Source organism: Leuciscus leuciscus, assembly GCF_965113295.1.
Source record: "Leuciscus leuciscus genome assembly, chromosome: 11".
Classification (NCBI taxonomy): domain Eukaryota; kingdom Metazoa; phylum Chordata; class Actinopteri; order Cypriniformes; family Leuciscidae; genus Leuciscus; species Leuciscus leuciscus.
This window is the reverse complement of record NC_138735.1, coordinates 24,188,226-24,210,175: the sequence shown is the minus strand read 5'-3', so window position 1 is coordinate 24,210,175 and position 21,950 is coordinate 24,188,226. Positions and strand designations below refer to the sequence as shown.

Genomic DNA, 21,950 nt, shown 5'->3' with positions numbered 1-21,950 from the left:
GTGTCGGAATGTCTGTTTTTGTTTTGGTCTGTGTGGTTCCGCCCACTGCCAGTTTACCCAATAGTATTTCGACACCCCGGGTTGCCATTTTGCGGAAAACACAGTGTATTGTAGCCAGCAAACAAACTGGGTCAAAGATAGCAGATTCTACCGGACCTTCTAAGCCTCGGGATCCATCTAAAAAGCTCCATCAACTTGGCTCGTCGCCTTCCATTGTCATTTGCGCTCATCCCTGTTGCGTGTCTTCAATCTGGCGAGGAGAAACAACTCTTGGACTTTGGACTGCAGTACCCATTTCAACCACTAGCCGTCAATTTCACATACTGTACCTTTAAAATAATGTCAAGTGCAGTTTAAGATTTGTGTTTGGAATATTGGTTTACCTGTCATGGCTCACTTGATTAAGTTTTTGCCCGTGAGCGGGGTTATAAGTGTGCAACGCTGGGTTAACATATCTGACCCTGGGTCAAGGATCATCAGTCACGGAGAATGAATGTTGTTAACCTCTGTCTGCAGGGCAAACATCAAAGAAGTTCATGAGGACAGCAGAGGAAGGGCAGACAGCAGTGTGTGCGCAGGATTGTGCTATCTTTACAGAGTGAAGTTTGCAGTCAAATTATACAGTCAAAATGGAAAGTGTTTACTTTCTTAATACACAAATCATTAATCAGTGCACATTATTCCAAAGAAAAAAAATCTTAAAAATAGGCCATTTTATGAGGAAAGACCTTTGGTGTCTTTGTATCTAAACGTTTCTCCCAACATCTGCATGGAATCGTACCTTTTTCTTCATATTATCTTTATCTGTGGACTCATAGCATAATGTCATTTTTGATAAGATGAAACATAAACATGTTTTGTAGGATGATAATTGCTTGAGATTCATGCTAAATAAGCTAAAAGACAGACATTTCTCAAAATTAATTTATTTCCCTGGCCATTAAATCGGCCTCAGAGGCTTTAAATGTGATTCACAGTCCTGGTAATTTATGAAAAGTGCATGTCAGCTTAATGATGCAATGGAGACAACGCTTCTAAAATGAGCAATTACGTTTGAGATAAATCACCTTGGTATTTATCTGCTTAAAATGTTTTGAATTGAACATAACAAGGTTTTGGATATCTTACATAACCCATTATCAAGGATGCATGAAGCCTTTGGACTAAGCCTGTCTCCTAGCCTTATTTTGATTTGATTATTATCCATAATTATATTAAAATGATTTGATAGCAATATGGCTTCATAAATATGCCACTTGTCTTGCTCATGAGGACAGTTTAATTTGATTAGCCCTGTAAGTATGGCCTTTGGGTGTGTTCTGTTCGGCCAGGAACCGTATGGAACTACGTTGGCTGTGCAACATCCATCATTCACATCCAGCACACTTTCTGCTGCAGTGATCATGTGACTCATGTGGTCCTGTTGGTAAATGATCTCTGTGATTTGTGCAGAAAATGGGAATATAAAATCCCTGTGGATGCATTTGGGTTGGGTGAGAGGCTATTGCTATCCTGATGACATCATCGCGGAGCCCTTCTTTTTCAGCTCCCTCATCGTTCCCCCACCCCTTCTGTCTATTTCCTATTATGTGCTGTGTTTACTGGGCTGATGCCTGACTGCTATAAAATAAGCTCTTTACTCATTCAACAGCAATGGGCATGCCCATGTGGTCTCGACTGAGGGAAGATAATGGTTTGGTGCAGTGACTTGAGGTAGTCAGGATGGCTTGTTAATCGTTTCTCATTGCACATCTATAATGGATTCCTTGATCGTTCTTTCACGCTTGATAAATGCTTATCTTTTTTTCCAAATATGCTCATCAATCAACTTCACTTTTTGCACCCACAATCCAGATAGATAGATAGATAGATAAATAGATAGATAGATGGACAGATGGACAGACAGACAGTTAGATGTAATTTTGGCTGTTCTCTGGTGGGAAATATATTCTTACCCCATTGGCTTTGCTGGTGGCATCTTGGACTCTGCAGGCAGTGCTACATTTCACTCTCTTATCAACTCATCAAAGCAGAAACTCAATAAGTGTCCTCTACACACCACTCTGTGAGAACAAGCTTCTTTTTTTAAGGCCCTGCAACCGAATCCAGCCATGGGAGAGGATGGCATGCTGAACTGGGTCACATTCAAACAACAGGGAGCTGAAGCAATATGCTATTAGAGGGCCCACAATGAGATTGATTTGATCATTTAAAGGACAAGTTCGGTATTTTACACTTAAAGCCCTGTTTACAGATCGTATCTGATGAAATAGAACGGTTAAGATTAAAATTTGGACACATGCTCCTGTCCCGAGAATTTTAGGTTTATTTCGCTTTTGTGGACCTATTTTGCCAAACGCGTCACACCCGTGATTCTTCCGTTGAGAGCTTGAATAATAGACACTCCAGCCCAGTTGGTGGCGATAATGCACCTTTGCCAATTGCAAGCAAACCACGGGCATTTCATTGAATACACAGAAGAAGCAGAAGAAGAAGCGGCGGAGTAATACCGTAAAGGTGCTGCGGTCTCACAGCACGTCCTATTAAGTCAATGGAGTTGGACAAACACTATGATAAAACCTGTTGGAATGCATCTTTTTCAGCGATTTTTAATGGAACATATCAGTGAACACCCCTGACCACTCTGTGAGTTTCACCTCTTTGTAAACGAAAGTTTAATGTGTTTTTAGGACGGAATCTTCCAGTGCATATAGACAACCATTGTGGGGGTGGTGGGGGGAAGCGAAATAAACCTAAAATTCTCGGGACAGCAGCATGTGTCCAAATTTTAATCTTAACCGTTCTATTTCATCAGATACGATCTGTAAACAGGGCTTTAAGTGTAAAATACCGAACTTGTCCTTTAACAGCCAATGAACAATCCCAAACAGACATGCCAATTACAAACACTTGAGGGAAATTTGACAAATGTGTCATGTTTAGGAACTTGCCATGTTGGAATGATTGTGTAGCCTCAGTGATCGAATAAACACATCCAGACTCACTACATTGGTGTTGTTTATTTCGGTAATTTCTTTGAGAAGCATTTTCTGTGATCTGAATGCAGTATGGAGCGCAGAGCCTGGAGGAATCACAGCATGAAATCTACAACAGCAGATGAAGTGTAAAATGAGGTGATAAAACTCTGCTCTCCACGCTGCCTGCGGTCTTAGCCCCTTCTATTCCGCAGGCACGGGATCAGAATTTACGACAGGTACAGCCTAACCTTTAAGTGACCAGTGGATCTAAATCATACGAAGTAGGCAGGGAATGGGATACAGTGAAACACTGTTGCAGAGTTCACAGTATCAGCCATAATAGCTTAAAGGTGCAGTGTGTAATTTCTTTGATATTATAGCAACATCAAATTGAATTCCAACATAGATAGATAGATAGATAGTTAGATAGATAGACGAATGGATAGATATCTGATGTGACTTATCTTCTCTCTGTTTGTACAGCTTCTGGGATCTCCTCATCACCCACCACTCCAACACAATTGACCAAGCAGAGTTCTGCGTTTCTTCTGGAAGTCAGTCGGAATGAAACCGTGCAGCGTTCCTCGTCCTCCCCCCTCGACACTGGACAGCACCACAGCCCGCCTACTGCAAAACCACCGCACAGTCCGTGCTCAGCACATTTATCTACCTCACGTGCGGTGAGTGATCTGGATGGATGCTGAGAAATTTTCAGCATCATTCATTTTATGAATGTGGAGTGATTCATGTTAAGTGATCATGGATCTAGATGTTTTAATGACCAAATACAAGCACAAATCACACTGAAGACAAAGACTAACACTGACAGCCTGGCAGAAATAATTAATATGCTTTCAGACAAACCGTGTGCAAATTCATAAGTCAACACCATTGCTGAGTATTTTCTCTCAAAAACTGCAGTGAAGCAAAGACAGTCTCAAAAAGGTGGTTTGAAATCGCTAGTGTTTCTGACGTCACAAACTACCCTGTAACCAATCATGTCAACCTGTGATCATCAACAAGCTGGGGCTAATTTGCATATTCATAGAACCACGAAGCAAGGGTGTAGAGTTACAGTAAGCTATTTTGAAGAAGTTTTTTGTCAAGGAAAAAACTTTTAAATATGTAATTTTGGCATTTAAAAGAATGCATGCAGATTATGCAAATTAATAAACTATAAAACCTGAAGAATCTTTAATGTCATTAGACATTACATTTATTATTTAAAGCTGCCGTCGGCAAGTCTGGCAGATTGGGTCGATTAGCCAAAATTTTGAATGTTTACAACTCTCATGCCCCTCCCCACTACCAGCGAGCACCCTCCCATCGAGGTCGTGCTCGTCAGTGCGTCACTGTGCGTGTGTCCCTGATTTTCTGTGAACGCGTCCGTCTCTTCAGCATCTATCAACACCATGGACTCGGAGGTAGGCTGCCCTGGCTAATCTATCCATAGATAGCAATAACCGAGGAATTGGAAGCTTGTTAGTAGATTTTCTCTCCGCCATCACACTTCATGCAATCTCCAGGCGAACTTCAGGCGTGGCGTGTGCATGTGATATTAACGTGCGTGAGTGAGGGGGGATCTGTGGCGTGTGCACGACCTGTGATTGACAGTCAGATCTCACACCCCCCTGCGCTGATTGGACCTGATGAAGCGGGAGCGCTGGATTTTTGCAAAACAAATAACACGCTCCAGGTGGAGTTAGAAGCTCGGGTTTTTTTCTAAAACCACCTTATTTATGTTGTTCTGTCGGATTATAGTGTCGATTACACTGAATATGATCAAAATTTTTTTGCCGACGGCAGCTTTAAAAAATGGTCAAATACCTTGACTGAAAATGATAATTATATTATTATAATATATACTGTATATATATATATATATCAACAATTGTAAATCTGCAAGATTCCTTACAGCAGCTTTCACAACTCGCCAGTTCCTGTCGATGGATCTAATCTGATTTTTACGACTCAACCCACTGACCGTTCATCAGGTTCACAAGCCAAAATCAATACAGCAGTCACCATCTGCAGTGCTGTTGTCCTTGCCTCCTGCCCGCTAATCTAAGCAGAGGTCCAAGGGTGCACTCCGCAGATGTTTAATCAACTGTATCTTTACTCTTTCTCTCACACTTTGGGCCTCATTCGCTTACCGTACATACATGTGTATCAGTGTGTAAAACCTTCCCATTATTTTGAATTCCCCAGATTTGTGAACTAACATTTTTTTCTCACGGCTTTTATGTGTTTGTTTACTTTTGTTGTAGGCCTATATTCATGGGGAGATTGTTTTTCTCACAAGGGCTCAAGTTTTATTCAGACTTGCCACACCCACTGATTCATCAGGCAGGAATTTGGGCACAGACTATTTTAATTGCCCTCCATGCCAGATGTTGCTCTGGGAAAGGCCAAATCCAGTTGTGTGAAATATCCAGTAGCCTAATGGAGCTGGACCCCATCTATAGGTTTATAGCATGTATGTTAAATTGTTAAATTGGTTCCATTCTAGATCTAAGAGGGCCGTTAAGGGGACAGAGAGATGGGAAAAGACACAAGCGGTCAAGAAAGAGTGTCACGGCCAGATGTGGCACAAGTTGTGCTGCACTAAAGACATTATTTGCATGGACAATCGTTCTGGGCATTGCAGATAATGAATTTGGACACAAAGACGTGCAAATATATTTTATGGGGGGGGTGGGGTTGGACCTGCTTTCTAATGCCACTAATAAGATAGCATTTTTATTCTGTAAGATAATAACATTTTCATTCCACAAGATAATTACATTTTCATTCCATGTACAAACACATCACACATTTATAATAAGTAAATGAGTCATCTTAAATAAGACTGAAGGTTTCCTTTTCATGCCCATTAGAAGGGGAATTCCCAAATATGATTAAAAACTTCCAAGTAGAGGAAAACTTACTTAGCAGTTTTTAAATATATATTTTTTAAATGTTTCTTTAATACAAATGATCATTTACTTCCCTTCCTAATACTGTGTCGGGCCATTGATACCTTTGTTGTCTATTATGTCATGTGTACTTACAGATTTCCTGCAGGTTTAAACAAGGTTTCGTTTATGGACAAATCAATGTTATTGAACAAATCTTATTTTAGGGAATCCTTCTATGCACTGATTCATATCACCAATAGCTTTTTAAATCGGGCTGTAGCGGAGAATTTCATTGGTTGAACACCTCCTTTACTCACCTAGTACTCACCTCCTCACCTTACTCACCTCCTTTACTCCACCTCCTTTACTAAAATCAGTGTTTTGAGACCTTTGGCGTAAACTTATGTTTTCACTTTTCTAACTTTAGTTAGTAATGTTGCTGTTTGAGCATAAACAACATCTGCAAAGTTACAACGCTCAAAGTTCAAAGCAAAGGGAGAGATTTTCTTTTAAAGAAATAGCTTTTTAAGGTCTACAACTTTCACGACATTCCTCGAACCCTAAAATTTACATATTTGTACTCACCCTGTAAAAATATCTGTGGGGTATTTTGAGCTAAAACGTCACATACACACTCTGGAGATATCAGAGATTTGTTTTACATCTTGTGAAAAGGGCGTTATATTTTATAAATATATAATTTAATTAACCTGCAGAAAGTGTCACTGTATGAATCAGTGAATGAATCTTTTAAGTGAACAGAGTCGAAAGATTCAATTCACTGGGATGAATCAAAATCCCCACCCACCACCAGCACCACCAGCCAGTTTGGACAGCCTGGCTCCACTCGCTTTTATCTTCGCACATTGTCTACTGCAAATAACACAAGAAATGAGTAAGCGGAATAGTTGATTTACCACACACACTTGTCAGACCGTTGGCGGCTCGCGACTGCAGCAAACTGGAACAGTCCATTTATAAAAAGCCGGAGGGGGAGGGTCTCTCATCACTGACTTCACATTGGATGTACATGTACGGGTACACAATCGGAGCACGCCTGCAAACACCGACTGTCCCTACAAGGACCGATGGACCCGAAAGCATGAGCGCTTAGTACAGTTCAGTTTGCGTTGCTTCCGTTTATTGTCTACTGTATCTTTATTAAACTCTGACAGCCAACTTCCGATCTCAGCGGTCTCCTCACCGTCTGTCTGCCGGTGTGTGTGTGTGTCTGTGTGTGTGTGAGAGTGAACGGACGGCGCGACGGGAGGGCAGCCTGAGATCTCCTCGACTGGTCTTGACTCTTGTCACTCTGTCTCCAGGTCCACGGTTTATCTGAAGACATGCTGGAGAAACTCGATCTCGAGGATGAAGGTAAGCCTCTTTAGGAAATATATGTCGTGATAGTTGCGACCTTCCTTCGTTTTCTGAACCGGCTGGCTCAGCAGCTTCGATGTCTTGACATTCTTATCATATTCTTTGCTGATTTATTTATTCCTCGCATTTAGAGTGATAGTCTATTTTAATCTCGTCCATAATCTAACCCGCATATAATCACGCGATGCTGATTTTCCTCTCGTCACCTGGTCATGATCAGTGGCATGGCCTTTTATACAGTGTATCGATTTCAAATCCAGCTGTTTGGTAGGAAGCACTGGAGATCCCAGTAATGTATCGGGATCCCCATTCGTCATTCCTAACCTGTTGGGTGTAGATGCGTCAGATGATGCTATTGGTTGGAGACGCCTCACCCACGCCATGGAGTCCCTCAGGGGTGAGGGTAATGTCCAAATATTTGTATTCCTTTTTCAGTTACAGATATTGATCAGTCAGTCTTTAATTATGCACAACCTATTTTAATATATTTAAAAATGTAATTTATCCCTGTGATGCCAAACTGAATTTTCAGCATCATTACTTCAGATTTAAGTGTCGCATGATCCTTCAGAAATCATTCTAATGTGCTGATTTGCTGCTGAAGAAACGTTTCTTATGTTAAAAGCAGTTGTGCTGCTTGTTATTCTCATGGAAACTGTGATACTTTTTTTTCAGAATTCTTTGCTCAGTCATTTAAAGCATTTATGTAGAAAATGTTCATTAATGTGATTTGATTTTTTTTTTTTAAGAAGCTTATGGCTGCAGTTTTATTAAGTAATCAGTCCCATAATCATAACTTGACTTAACAAGGAATGCTGTGCGAAGGCTATGAACCAGCCCTGAAGCTGTTTTCAGAGCGGACATTTTCCTGTGAAGTGCTTTTGCCTCCGGCAAGGTTTTCCCAGCAATATGAGGCGAGCATACCACACTGATCTGGCACTGGCAGAGCAAGTCTTCCCATTATTTACAAAGGCTTTTGCTGCTGTTCTGTTCTTTTCGACCCTACTTTTGAGGGGAATCGGAGCGGACACCTTCCAGAAGAGCAGGTCGTGCAGGCTTCAGATCTGCACTCTCATGCTGAGGGTTTTCCCCAAAGCACCACCGGTGACAGTGAAGTCCTCTGAACCTTCTCCCGCACTTCGAATCACCTCGCAAACAGATATCTATCTCTGTACTGTAAAACCCTGGGCCCAGGCTGGTGTTTTTAGATTCGGTTTTAGATGAGTTTGTGTTGGTGTACACTATCCTGTACTAGGACAATGACTTTAAAAAAAAAAGTGAAATTATTCACAAAAAGAACAGACTGCATTTTAAGGTATTATTCCCATTCATTAGGAGCAGCAATGCCAGCTTTTTGAATGAATCTTTCTTTTGAGTACAATCTTTTCAATTGGTTGTTCCATTTCTCAACTTGTTCATGATTCAGATCGAATCAGTTCTTCAGTTCAACTAACTTGCTCAGTAAACTGGTCTCTATTTTTCACACAAGCCAGTGTTATTTTAGTATTGTTTATACTATTATAGTATTTATTCATGTTTTGAATTAGCTTTTAAACTTTCAGTTTCATCTTAATTTTAATCTGTTTTAGTTATTTTTATGTGCTTATGTTATTTCCGTTATAACTTTATTTGAATATTTCTTTTTAGCTGTAATTTTTTTATTTCAGTTTTATTTTTATTAATTTTTAGTACTTTAGCTTAAACTTATTTATTTTAGTCTGTTGCCAAAGCAGCATTTCTATTCAGCATTTTTTTTTATTTAAGTTGTGCATCTATTATTTATATTTTATTGTATTTTATTTCAGCTTTATTTCAAAAACCGAAAATGATTTTAAACAGTTTTAGTTTCAGTTTCAAAAAAACTATTGAATACTTACAGTGCACGACTCGTGGGATTGTCATCACTAAAGCAGTTTTCTTGTACCTTGGTATTTTTTTCTGATTTTGAAATACTATTTGCTTCAAATCAAAGTTTGTAATGTTATGATTCACGTCGTACCTTGTTGGCTTGGTTCATGGCTTATAACGTTTTAACAAAGACTTAAAAAAAAAAAATCTATATGATAGAAATGAATGGGGAAAAAATACACTCTATTGCACAATAAAAGAGCGATTTTTTTTTTTTTTTTTTTTGGAGTGACCCACTCCTTTAAAATCTCTGCTGTGCAGGCTAATTTATTATAATAAATAATAACTTACAATTTGCATCCTATCTAATGCCTTGTTGAGGACATGCACAGGGCAGTGTGCTTTTTGAAGTATTAATAGCATGTGCTAGTTTTTGAAGCGCCTTCATTAAATGATGTCTTGAAGGCATTGGTTTGGAGTATGCGGTTCTGGAGCGTTCCAGCATGCCCTGGCGTGTTGCTCGAATAGCATGTGAAAACTAGAATGTTTTCAACAAACAAAAGATTCATTCTGCAGTAATTCAGTTCTTTGAATAGCCACGATGGACATCGGCCAAAGTGTCATGCCTCTGGTTGTGTTAGATCCAAACACAGACTTTCTGACTAGCTTTTCTTTTGTTATTTGTTTGGGCTTATTTGTGGATAATACTTTTTTTTTTTTTGTAGCTATAAATGATGATTAGCACAAATCCCGCACTAAAATGGGAGTATTGTTGTTCTCGTAATGAATTATGAAGAAAAATAATGACTGTTTTCAAAAATGCATTTGCTATTGGTCTGGCAAATAGTGTGTGTGCAACAGTCGGGTCCGATTTATTTAAAAATCCCATTCATTTTGTCCGTAGGGGAATTGATTTTTAATGATAACTTCTAAAACTTTAAAAACAGACTTACTGTGACTGAGTTACGAGTTAATCGATGGTATATATTTCTAATGAAGCCGTCAGCTCACATTATTTTAACTTATTTTTTAAATAATCGTGCAGGAATTCCTTGTGAAAAACTACATTACCCATGATTCTGCAATTTAAAAATAAAATAAAATACACCCACCAGTTACCCTGAAGCACTGTTAAACGTAATCAATATATGCACGAATAAATTATCTATGTTTAAATAATTAACTTCTTTAAATCAATAGTTTTATATTTATCCATCATTTTTATTTTGATTGTCATTTGCAATGCTTCATGGGATTGTAGTTATTTCCCTCATTAAAGCTGTTAAGTACAAAGTCTTGTACTATTGTCTAAATCTCAAATACTTTTGCTTCACATCAAAGTTTAATATTGTAATTCACCTCATAACAGGTTGGTTTGGTTCATGGATTCTAACTCTTTAAAGGTGAACTAAGTAACTTTTTTACCTTAACTGAACAGCTTCGGAGTCATTGGAATGGTTATATTACTTATTTCGGGTTGAATGGTGGTCGTTTCGCACCCCCCTGGTGCCCGTGAGCGGAAAATACGCACTTGCAACTTTGAGCCGGCGGGCCGCCGGCCGCTGCATCAGGAAGTATCGCGTGATATCAGGTCTCGCGATGTAAACAATTGCTTTACGGCCAAAAGAAATCTGCTAAAATGCTGTCATTATTGCGCTCCCTCACGCTGTCCGAACCCGAATGAAGAAGACGTTTTAAAGAATGTCCCATCTGCTTTGATGTCGTTGATCTATAGCCTCTGGTGTCTGAGAATCACCAACGAGTTTTTACAACAGTGTTGTCAAATATCTATTCCGAAGCTGTGGGGGGAGCTCTAGAGAGAAACCTGCGAGCAAAAAGCGAGAATACATCGAAGAAATCCCGAAGCTACTGAGTGCTGCTTTAACAAAGACGTTTTAAAAATGCAAAATACTTCCAGAACCAAGGCCCGCTGAAAAAGTGGGCGGGCATTGTTGCACCCCAAACTCCCTTAATTGGTTGAGCCTGTTGCCATATCAGATTTGTCTGGATGCGCAATTTATTTCTTTATTTTTTTTACGCCACAGTCAGGTGGTTTTTTTCACTCTTTGCAGGGTTGTCATTTTATGTACACTCCATGTTTTCATAGCATGTCAAAATAAGCATATAAGTATCAAAAAGTAGTACACATTCTCTCAGCTGCAAGCTTTTCTGCCTTTATTTTTTTAAATCCACTCAGTAAAGAGCAGCAGCTGGACTGTCCTATTTTAAACTGTTTCCATGAGCTAATGCTAGCTTCTTTGACAATAGCCAGTAGTGTTAAACTGCGCTGAGCTGAAGCGATGGTGAGAAATACTTTGAACCTTTTATTAACCTCACCACACTGAGTGTGTCAACACTCTGTCTGCTTTTTGTGGCCCAACATAGTGAAAGAACTGTTGAGGTCGATCGCTTACTGAAAGCACACCGTAGCTTTCACACCGTAGTGGTTAAAAACAGATTCTAGGTGGAAACTGTCAATCAAGTGTTTACGAACACAAAGCTGGAGACGTTAATGTTAATAAGAGCTGCTTTCTCCAATGTTTGTTGAAACGTCCTGAGAAATCCTAGACTGCACCTACAGTCTTGACAAAAAAGCTTTTACTTCAGTGTTGTTTTTAGTCTAGACAACTGCTGAAGAATCAGTTCAGTGTCTAAGAATACTACTGTAAGCATTACCATGGCAACTGGAGATATTAGGCTGGATGCTGCTGAAAGGAACAACAAGAGAGAGACATCAGAGTCCACAGTTCGGTGGGTTCATGTCACCCATTTGTGTCATGCCCGCCAGATCTACTCGCCTTTTGTGTGTCTGTGTGTGTGTGTGTGGCGTCCATTGTAATTAGCGCAGTTTTTACTTTCTTTTCGGCATATTCTTTTCCGAGTCAGTACATCTAGCTTGGGTTGTTTTGCAAAGTGTATAGTGTTGCAGTTATTGGATATGGATCACTTTTAAAAGAACATGGTCATAAAAAAACGGATATGTGACCCTGGATCACAAAACCAGTCACAAGTCGCACGGGTGTATTTGTGGCAATAGCCAACAATACATTGTATGGGTCAAAATTATCGATTTTTCTTTTATGCCAAAAATCGATAGGATATTACGTAAAGATCATGTTCCATGAAGATATTTTGTACATTTCCTAGCGTAAATATATTAAACATTTATTTCTGTGAGTGAATGCAGCACAATCGCCAACATAAATGGACAACTTTAAAGGAGATTTTCTCAATGTTTCGATTTTTTTGCACCCTCAGATTTCAGATTTACATAGTTGTCTCTCGGCCAAATATTGTCCTATCCTAACAAACCATACATCAATGGAAAGCTTATTTATTCAGCTTTCAGGTGATGCATACATCTCATTTAAAAAAAAAATTACCCATGTGACTGGTTTTGTGGTCCAGGGTCACATATAGTCAACAAATCAGAATTGGGCATCAAGATCTTGCAGCCAGACGATAAAACTTTGAATGTGAGATATGTGTAGGAAAATGTTTTTTCATTTTATCACAACGGTTATTTTCATACATCTTTTCTCTGTGTACACTAAGGAATATTGATATTTCGAAGCTTGTGCAGCTTAATGTTTATTAATTGATTTAAATAATAAAACCCATTTTATTATGAATGCCTCAGTTCGTCAGCCTTTTAGTGCTTAACAACAACTTATTGACATGTACTTTTATCTCACTTTGCTCTCTGAGTGACTGTGTTTTCGTTTATTGGTGTCTTTACAGCTGTTGAACACTCCGAGAGCGACATTTACATGCGTTTTATGAAGTTACATAAGTGCTACGACATCGTCCCCACCAGCTCCAAGCTAGTGGTCTTTGACACAACGCTGCAGGTAAGTGCTCTAGAATCTAGATGTTTCTGTTACAGATGAGAAATCTGTCTGACATGTTATCCATGACTTCAAATAATATGCATTCCGCAAAGTCAGTTTATGGAAAAAGTACAAAATAATCTTCACCATTTTATCCCCTCGTCTCACAAACACTTTCTCATTAGAATCACGTCAAATAATTCTTTGGTCATTTGTTTAAATTTAATCAGGGAAATTATTTTGTTTGATTTTTGTCTGCTCAACGATTATTCCTCAATTTGTTTTGTCATAATTAAAGGTGAAGTGCGTAATTTTCAAAAATAATGCCAATATTAGTCCCATAAAAGACTAAAAATGGTCTTTTTTAATTCTACAAGTGATTTTAGGCATCACAATATTATAATGTACAGTATGAAAAGGTATTAATTTTGGGATTTGCTAAATATTATCTTTAACAGTTTTATTACATTTATTAATGTTATTAAAGTGAGGTGGTGACCGCAAAATAGGAAGAATGAGCGTGCACAATTAAAATTCTATATCATGATATTGATAAATAAAAAAATCTATCGGCAGATAACCGATGTCATATCAATATATTCTGAGATATTTTAGTGATTTTCAATCTGTATTCCATCTCTGTTTCATCTGTTAGTGCATGAATGTTTTCAATATCCAAACGCTGGTATTATCATTTCAGTCTTTTTGAAGAGCCGATGCTTGTGATCACATGGCTTTCCGAGCCAATCAAAATGCGGCAGCTTTTAGAAAGGAGTCAGTTTTATGTCTATAATCTTTTCACCCTGTTTGACTCTGTCTTATCTGTCTCGTTTCTTTTCCCAGTGGTTTGTTATACCATATATTGACGTTTTTGTCTGCTGTTCTCCCAGTAGAGTCCACACAGCGCTTTACACGTATCACATACTGTGTGATCAGCACATTATGTTTCCAGTCCTATCCAGTATTGCACGCGCTGTCATAAACCCCCCCCATCAGCATCTATGCGGTCTGCTTGTAAAGTTCAATAGTGGTGCAGAGACCCACGGGGTCAATACGTCAATATGTGTAAATATTTGATGATAAATTCTTGATGAATGGCCTTAGCATTGCCGGCTGCAGTGGGATTGTTTTGGACAGAAGATCCAAGTCTATGTTCTTGATCACTGACTCATAGCATTGATATACTAGCTGTCGAACCCTGCCACCCAGTTCAGAACAGTTTCCATACTTCAGAAGGGCCATCCTTGGGGAACGTCTCATTATGTTCCATGCCATGACTCGATTAATGTTTAATAATCTCCGATTGGGCTGGAACATCACCCAAGGAGGGAGAAAAGAGGCTCACATGATTTATTTAAGAATGCCTGTGAGACGCCATGATTAATGCTTTGTTTAGCTCCATGGCAGTATCGACAGTGTTTGAAAGGATCGACCCGCCCAAATCCTCCTTGGCGGAATTTATTCCTAGACGAGAAAGGCTTTGCTGATGCCTTTAGCTAGTACTAATGATTACAACATTTTTGATTGAAGAATTCCACAGGATTACATATGGTTTCCGGTCATTTAGGATTTGGACGTATGCCGGTTGTAATCGGTGCCAGCCAAAGTGTGGAACAGAGTTTTGTTAAGGGCTTGGAATGAAATATTCACGGACTCTACAGGTTCATACAGGCCTGGTCGCTCACCTCGGGTTATGTGCTTGAGTTGAGAAGTTATCATACCATGCAATTGGAGGGTCTCTGGCGAGGAGATAGTTATGCTTGAAGATAAGAGTTCCTGGATCAAAGTGTGGCCCCAGCTTTGCGTGTCAAGACTTGTGTGTGTGTGTGTGTGTGTATATATATATATATATATATATATATATATATCTCATTCAAAATAGCTTCAGAATTTATTTGCTTTCCATAGAGATAATTGGTTTGCAATATGTTTTTACAGATATTCCTATTTTTAAAGCAAATTATTTAATTCATTATTTATATAATTACATTTTAAATAATACCCATTCATTATTAAGGACAAATGCAAAGCTTTACAATTAATATGAACCCAAAACTAAAATGAAAATAAATGAATTTGTGGTGATACTTTATTATTATTATTATTAATAGTATTATTAAAATGGTAGTAATATTGTTAAATGCATTGTGGATATTTAAATTCTTTTTCTTTTTCTTCTTCTTCATCTAATCATCATTATCATATGCATTGAGCATTTTATTAATAATAATTGTAGTAGTATTAATTAATAGTATTATTGCAATTGTATATCATTATTTGTAGTATTTTTAAATCTATTGTGGTGGATATTTTACACAATATATTTTAAACAAAAGTAATAATTTGATCGGATTTGACACTATTGTTAAACTATCCACAATGCATATTGTTATCATGTCTAAAAGTAGAATTGTTTATTGGACACTTGTCTTGAAAATTTGAAATAATCTGTATAGCTGGATAAAAAAGCAATACCTGTCGATTTTCCATATGAAATTTCTAATGAATTCTACCGTAAACGTATTATGTCTGTGGCTGAATGCTTAGACGGGAATGCACATGGTTTGGTTGAAATCCAGTGTATACTGAGGAAGGTCTTCAAAGGTGTAATTAGACTCTATACTTGTGTGCACACTGCATACTTGGACACACCTTTGGAGGCAAATATATTTTTTCATTTAATCTGAAATGCTTGGAGTAAACAGCGCCCTCTGCTTGTCACTGCTTATTGGTGTGGAAAAAATAGATTTCAGATGTAACATAAAATATGTTTTTGTCCTTTTCTGTTAAGGTTAAAAAGGCCTTTTTTGCCTTGGTGGCCAATGGGGTCCGAGCAGCCCCTCTGTGGGAGACCAAGAAACAAAGTTTTGTGGGTACGTATCAAGTATGGTATGATAATGAGTACAAAAACCGCCACATTTTGATACGAGTGACAGGAATCCATTTTGTACGAACAACAGCCTGATCTTTGATGGTAAAAGCTCTTCATGGTATTAAAATTCTTAGTACCCTTTGGTTACTGTCGTCTTATCAGTTTCCAAGAGTGTTTTCCTTATCTACGGCTTTTTAAACCGAGGCTCGTAAGTGGAGCTGCTCTTTGGCAGACTCTCTAAGGGAGTGTAACATATACATCCAGATCTCTGTGGCCCTAGAAGAGATTCAGACTGGAGATGATCCTTCCTGTCACCCTCCACAGCACTCAGCGGTCCTCTGATTTAGAGTCTTATCTGTTACCATGACAAAACCTGCTCAAAATAGAAGCGTGTGCTGACCAGAGTCTCAGCATTTGCCTCTGGCTCCACTAGAAGTGAAATAATGGTTTCTATGAGTTAAGCAGAATTAGCAGTCAGGAGGAAACATTCGGAGCTTTCAAAGAAATAGTGTGGTGGTAATGACATTCTCGCTATTTATTTATATTTAAAATACCGTTCGGCAAATGTTGGGGTTGGTAGGTTTTTTTAAAATCTTTTTGAAAGATGTTTTTTTTGCAGCTCACCAAGGCTGCATTTATTTGATCAAAATACAGTAAAAACAGTGATATTATGAAGAATTATTACAAATTAAAATAGCTATGTCTATTTTATTGTATTTTAAAATGTAATTTATTCCTGTGATGCAAAGCTGAATTTTCAGCATTACTCCAGTGTCACATGATCCTTCAGAAATCTTTCTAATATGCTGATTTGCTGCTCAAGAAAAAAAAAAAAAAATATATATTTTCAATGCTGAAAACAGTTGTGCTGCTTTATAATTTCTTGTTATACCATGTTACATTTTTTTCAGATTCTTTAATGAGTAGAAAGTTGAAAACAACAGCATTTGTTGTTGAAATATAAAATCAATTATTTAAATACAATACATTTTTGTAACAATGTAAAAGTCTTGATTTTTTTTTTTGATCGGTTCAATGCATCCTTGCTGAATAAAATAGTTGATTTCTTTCCAAAATATTTATACTGACCCAAAACATTTAGTATCCTGTTGTCTTTAAAGGTATTATTCACCCAGAAATTAAAATTCTGCCATTTACAAAGCCTTATGTCATTTCAAACATGTATTTCTTACTTTCTTTTGTGAAACATAAAGAAGCATTTCAATTTTAATTAATGCCATAACTCATTTTTATTTGAAATAACGGTGAGGAAATGATCACAGAAATTCTATTTTTGTGCGAACTGTTCCTTTAAGAGACTGAAAAAATAAATAAAAAAGAGAGACGAGTCCTAAATTACATCAGCACGGGTGGTAAAATCATTTAGTCCTGGATCTAAAAAAATCTCTATAACCCAGTTTAAGTGCCTTCGTCTTATAAAGCTCATCTTTTCATTATGAAGGAGTCATGCTGGGATAACCTCTCAACACCAACCCCAGAAAATGAATGAGTCACCGGGAGAGGAAACTCATGAGTGACTCAGACTGATCCGCAACACACCATGCAATGTGACTCCACTAAATATCGAATATCCAACTGTAAATGGTCGTCCTCTGAGGTATCCAGGGACAGTATCTGTCCTCTCTAGAGAGATAACACAATCATAACAGACAACCTGCAGGATACAGCTCACCAAAACACCATACTACAGTCTTTATCAAGCCTCTGCAAAGACTGTGTCAGATATCTGATAAATATGATGCATTTATAAATTTAATCTCAACCTCATAAAACCTCATATTTCCTGCTTTATGTGGCCAGCTGTTGATGTTTCGGTAGATTTGCTTGTTCTCCCCAGGCGGCTGATCTGTGCTGGTCTACCATAAGCCTCTCAGTGTTGATAAAGGGCCGTTTTGAGTGTGTCTGAAGTGCTGAGTCACTTACCTTCCTGCAGGCTCAGGCACAAATACAGTTATTAGTTCACATAAAAATGAAATTCTGTCATCGTCTACTCACCCTGATATTAATTAGCAGGGTTTTGAAACCTCTCACCTCTGAGAGCTCTTTTAGGAGTCTCTGTCAGCTTAATTCAATCACCACAACGGCTCTGGCACTTGCTTATAGAAACCTCTTCAGCTGAAAAATGAATAATTTTCATGGTGATCAGGAGAATATGATGCTGTTCTGTAAATCCACACTGTCAGTTGAGGACAGCGCACTTCCTTTACGAAGCTTCATGAACTAGTGATGTCAGATTTGTGTGCTGACTGTTCTTTTGAACCGGTCAAAATGATTCATTACACATTTGTGAATCACTTGTACAATCAGTGTACAAATATGAAATCAGACCTACCAACTCTAGGTCTAATTTTTTAGACCAACACCATCCTGACCAGCGCTGCGTCCAAAGTTCAATACTTCCCTGCTATATAGTTTGCAAAAAAACAGTACGCCAAAAGAGTAGCGTGTCCGAATACATAGTATTTGAAAATCAATAAGCGAAAAGTCCCCGTATGACCTGCTACTTTTGCCGAGATTCTGAAGTGCGCATTCGATGGACACTTTACCATCCCTCTCAAGTCGTGAAGCCCCATAATCCCTCATTTCTTCTCTTGCTGATTAAGACTGAGGCCACAATGTGGGCCGGCTTGACAGGAGCAGATAAAAATATGCCTAAACTCTTCATCGCCTTTTAATCAAGAGAGTGATTACACTGTGGTGGTGTGAGCGTCTCAGAAACTCTCTCTTTCTTCCGGCACTGATTTAGCCACAGTGTCCAGAAGTCGGCTGCCAGGGTTTATGTAATGTTGTAAATACTGCCGTCTCAGTTAACAGACATCACTCATATGTGACTCTTCTCTAGGACACAGAACATTGATGTTGACCTACTGTCTCCTCCGGTATCATGTTTATGTGGATGAATTGTGTTAAGGTGCTATATGAGATCTGTTTTAGCTCATGGCTGGCATAACGCCACACCTCATCATGGAGAACCTCCCTTCTGAATGAGCTCCACTGTAGTTGGTGAAGGGAAACCCATGCCATCTGTTTTTACTGTTTATTACTGGTCCAAATGAAGACTAGAGAGTTCAGAGATACTTCCCTTTCACACTTGAGTCTTGATATGTCTTTCTTGTTTCTCTGCAGGCATGCTGACCATCACAGACTTCATCAACATACTTCACAGATACTACAAATCACCCATGGTACGTAATGCACTCTTTCTTGTGTTCTTTTTTTCTAGTTTTCAGCAGAAAAACTGAACTCTTAGGCCCTAAACACACTGACAATTTCATATTCCTGTATATATGTCATTTTATTCATTTATTTATTTGTATGTATGTATGTATTTATTCTTTCATATATATATATATATATATATATAGTTAAATTGTAGAAAAAATAAAAACATATAATATATAGATGGTCTTTTCATATAATTATTTTCTAGGTTTTTCGTAGAAATGCTTCACACTTAAGCCTGAAACATATTACTCTCAATTTCAGACTCCATTGTGATAAGAATTGTCATATTATTTTTATTTATTCATCCATTCATTTATATATATGAATATATACTTTTAATTCCCCCACTTTTAATTATTTTACTTCAATGAATGGTTCGATTTTTGCTAATTTTAAAAATTAAAAAGGAAAACCATGGAGATTTATTTTTGTATTGCCATCTTTGATCATATTTACTAGGGGTGCCAATAATTCGGACCACAACTGTGTGTGTGTGTGTGTGTGTATGTATGTGGCCTTTCTGTTATTTTTTTATTTTATTTTTACATTTTATTTTTTACTTATTTTATTTTTATCTGTTGTTTTTTTTTCTTCTCTTGGGCCTCTTAAGTGACATTTTATTTTATTTTATTTTATTTTATTTTATTTTATTTTATTTTATTTTATTTTATTTTATTTTATTTTATTTTATTTTATTTTATTTTATTTTATTTTATTTTATTTTATTCTATTTTATTGCCTGGTTTCTTAGTACTTCACTGACATCAAGTGTACACGTGTACAGTATAAGGCGCTGTATTTACCTTTGCTGGCTGGCAAATGGGCCTTTGATAGCCATGAGCATTTTGTGAACCTCACGCCATTTAAAATAACTTGCACTGCTCTGACTCCTGTTCTCAGTGTGATCCTGAACACAGACATGGCAGAGTCGATCATTCCAGAAACACTTCATTGTTTGCAAAAAGTTGCTCACTATATAATTCACAGCCTCAAATCCGCTGTACAACTTCTCTTCCTGCTCATCAGTATTCATATTAGAGTCTTGTGAATTTATTCAGGAACATAGAAACCACTAATCACTTTGAATAAAAGCAACATCCTCTCTCATTTATTTGGGAACGAAACGCCCCATCAGTTCTATTCTGCAGAAACAGGAAGTAGTTGAGAATGATGTAAAGCTTCTTCCTCCGCTTACAGGGAAAGCACAGCTGTGGCTTAATTATTTATCTTTGTGTGCGTATGTTACATACTGACGATGATCTCAAATAGACTCTAACAATTCCGCACATGTCCATGTGTTTCTCAATTGGCAGGATGTGTTTTGAAGAGTGCGCTGTTTGTAGGGACACATTATGATTTTTACCATTTATTGTATATACATTTATACTTTCCTGTTCCAAAGTTTGGGGTCAGTAAGATTTTTTTTTAAGTTTTCCAAAAAGTCTCTTTTGCTCACCAAGGCTGCCTTTATTTGATAAAAAATACAGTAATGTTGTGCAATTATCACAATTTAAAATACGTGTTTTCTATTTTAATATATTTAAAAATGTAATTTATTTCTGTGATGCAAAGCTGAATTTTCAGCATTATTACTCCAGTCTTCAGTGTCACATGATCCTCCAGAAATCATTCTGACATGCTGATTTGCTGCTCAAGAAACATTTCTTATTAATATCAATGTAATTATTATTGTTATATCATTATCAATGTTGACAACAGAACAGTATTTTATTTGAAATGGAAAACTTTTGTAACATTAATATAAATGTCTTTACTTTTGATATAATGCACTATTGCTGAATAAAATTACTGACCCCAAACATTTGAATGGTAGTGTATATTATTAATGAATGCAACATTTAATTTCAAATTTTACATGACCTATTTTACTTGAAGTGAACTGGAAGAACAGGTAATTCAAAACACACCAATATTTATATATAAACATCCATTCAGTATTAAGCAATTTAGCCTGACCTAAAACACAGTGCATAGAACTATGAAACTATCCAAAGAGTTAAGCCAATCATGACAGGGATAATTTATGCACAGAAGTCTTAAAGGTAAAACGTCTTTATAAGTGGACTTTATATCTAATGGTAGAATATGTCCCCTTTAAGGACTGGCACACACTCGCTAACACTCTCTTCCCAGCATTTCTCCCCACAGCCTCCAAGAAATCGTGAGCTTCAGCATTAACCCATTTTCATCTCCCATCGGTCATTATCACGCACTGAAAGGTGCACACACACATGCACACGGTAATCATTAGCTAACATATGGAACAGGAGCCTGTGCATCCTCTGATCAGCCGTGCTTTTATGATTAGTCATGCGGGTTTAGACGTTACCCTACATCAGCAGTGTGGTGCGGATCTTCAATTGGTGCTCCTGTGGGAAGCCTGCTGTTTCTGTGTCTCACTTTCACTCAGTCAGTGTTTTTGCTCTTAAGGGTCAGGACTACACTCCTATATCTCCTTTTCCCAGTTTCAGGAATCAGGTTTTTTGGACCTCGTCTGTGTTTCTCATTGGTCTTGTTGGTCAACAGATGCTTATGTCAGATTATGTTGCTGGAAAAGTTAACATTTTCTCAAGACGTTAATGTCACAATGGCTCAAGAGTTTAGGGTAACACTTTACAATAAGGTTTATACGTTAATGCACTGTGAACTAACATGAACAAACAATGAACAACTGTATTTTTTATTAACTAACATTGACAAAGATTAATAAATACTGTAACAAAAGTAGCTCATGTTAGTTAATACATTAACTACTAATGTTAACAAATGAGACCTTATTGTAAAGTGTTAGCATTATTTATTATAAAATATGCTCATCTGCAACCTACAGTTACATATTGCTATTATATGTAACCTATAATTTAGATATTTAATTGCACTT

General features: G+C 37.6%; 1 protein-coding gene across 11 annotated transcripts in view; it reads left to right on the top strand.

Annotated features, from left to right (window-relative positions):
- Positions 1 to 21,950, top strand: part of prkag2a (protein kinase, AMP-activated, gamma 2 non-catalytic subunit a) — a 68,410-nt gene that overhangs the window by 39,138 nt on the left and 7,322 nt on the right. For 10 of the 11 annotated variants that reach the window (XR_014209988.1, XR_014209989.1, XM_082184447.1 and 7 more), the window contains 5 exons: positions 3,462 to 3,658; positions 7,198 to 7,249; positions 12,842 to 12,951; positions 15,722 to 15,803; positions 18,950 to 19,008. Coding sequence is in view for 9 of the 11 variants with exons in the window: in XM_082184447.1 (XP_082040573.1) it covers positions 3,462 to 3,658; positions 7,198 to 7,249; positions 12,842 to 12,951; positions 15,722 to 15,803; positions 18,950 to 19,008 (500 nt within the window). In the remaining 2 variants the exon portion in view is untranslated. Of the gene's footprint in view, positions 1 to 3,461; positions 3,659 to 6,612; positions 6,994 to 7,197; positions 7,250 to 12,841; positions 12,952 to 15,721; positions 15,804 to 18,949; positions 19,009 to 21,950 lie in introns of those variants that run through there. The other variant, XM_082184449.1, reaches the window with a different exon arrangement.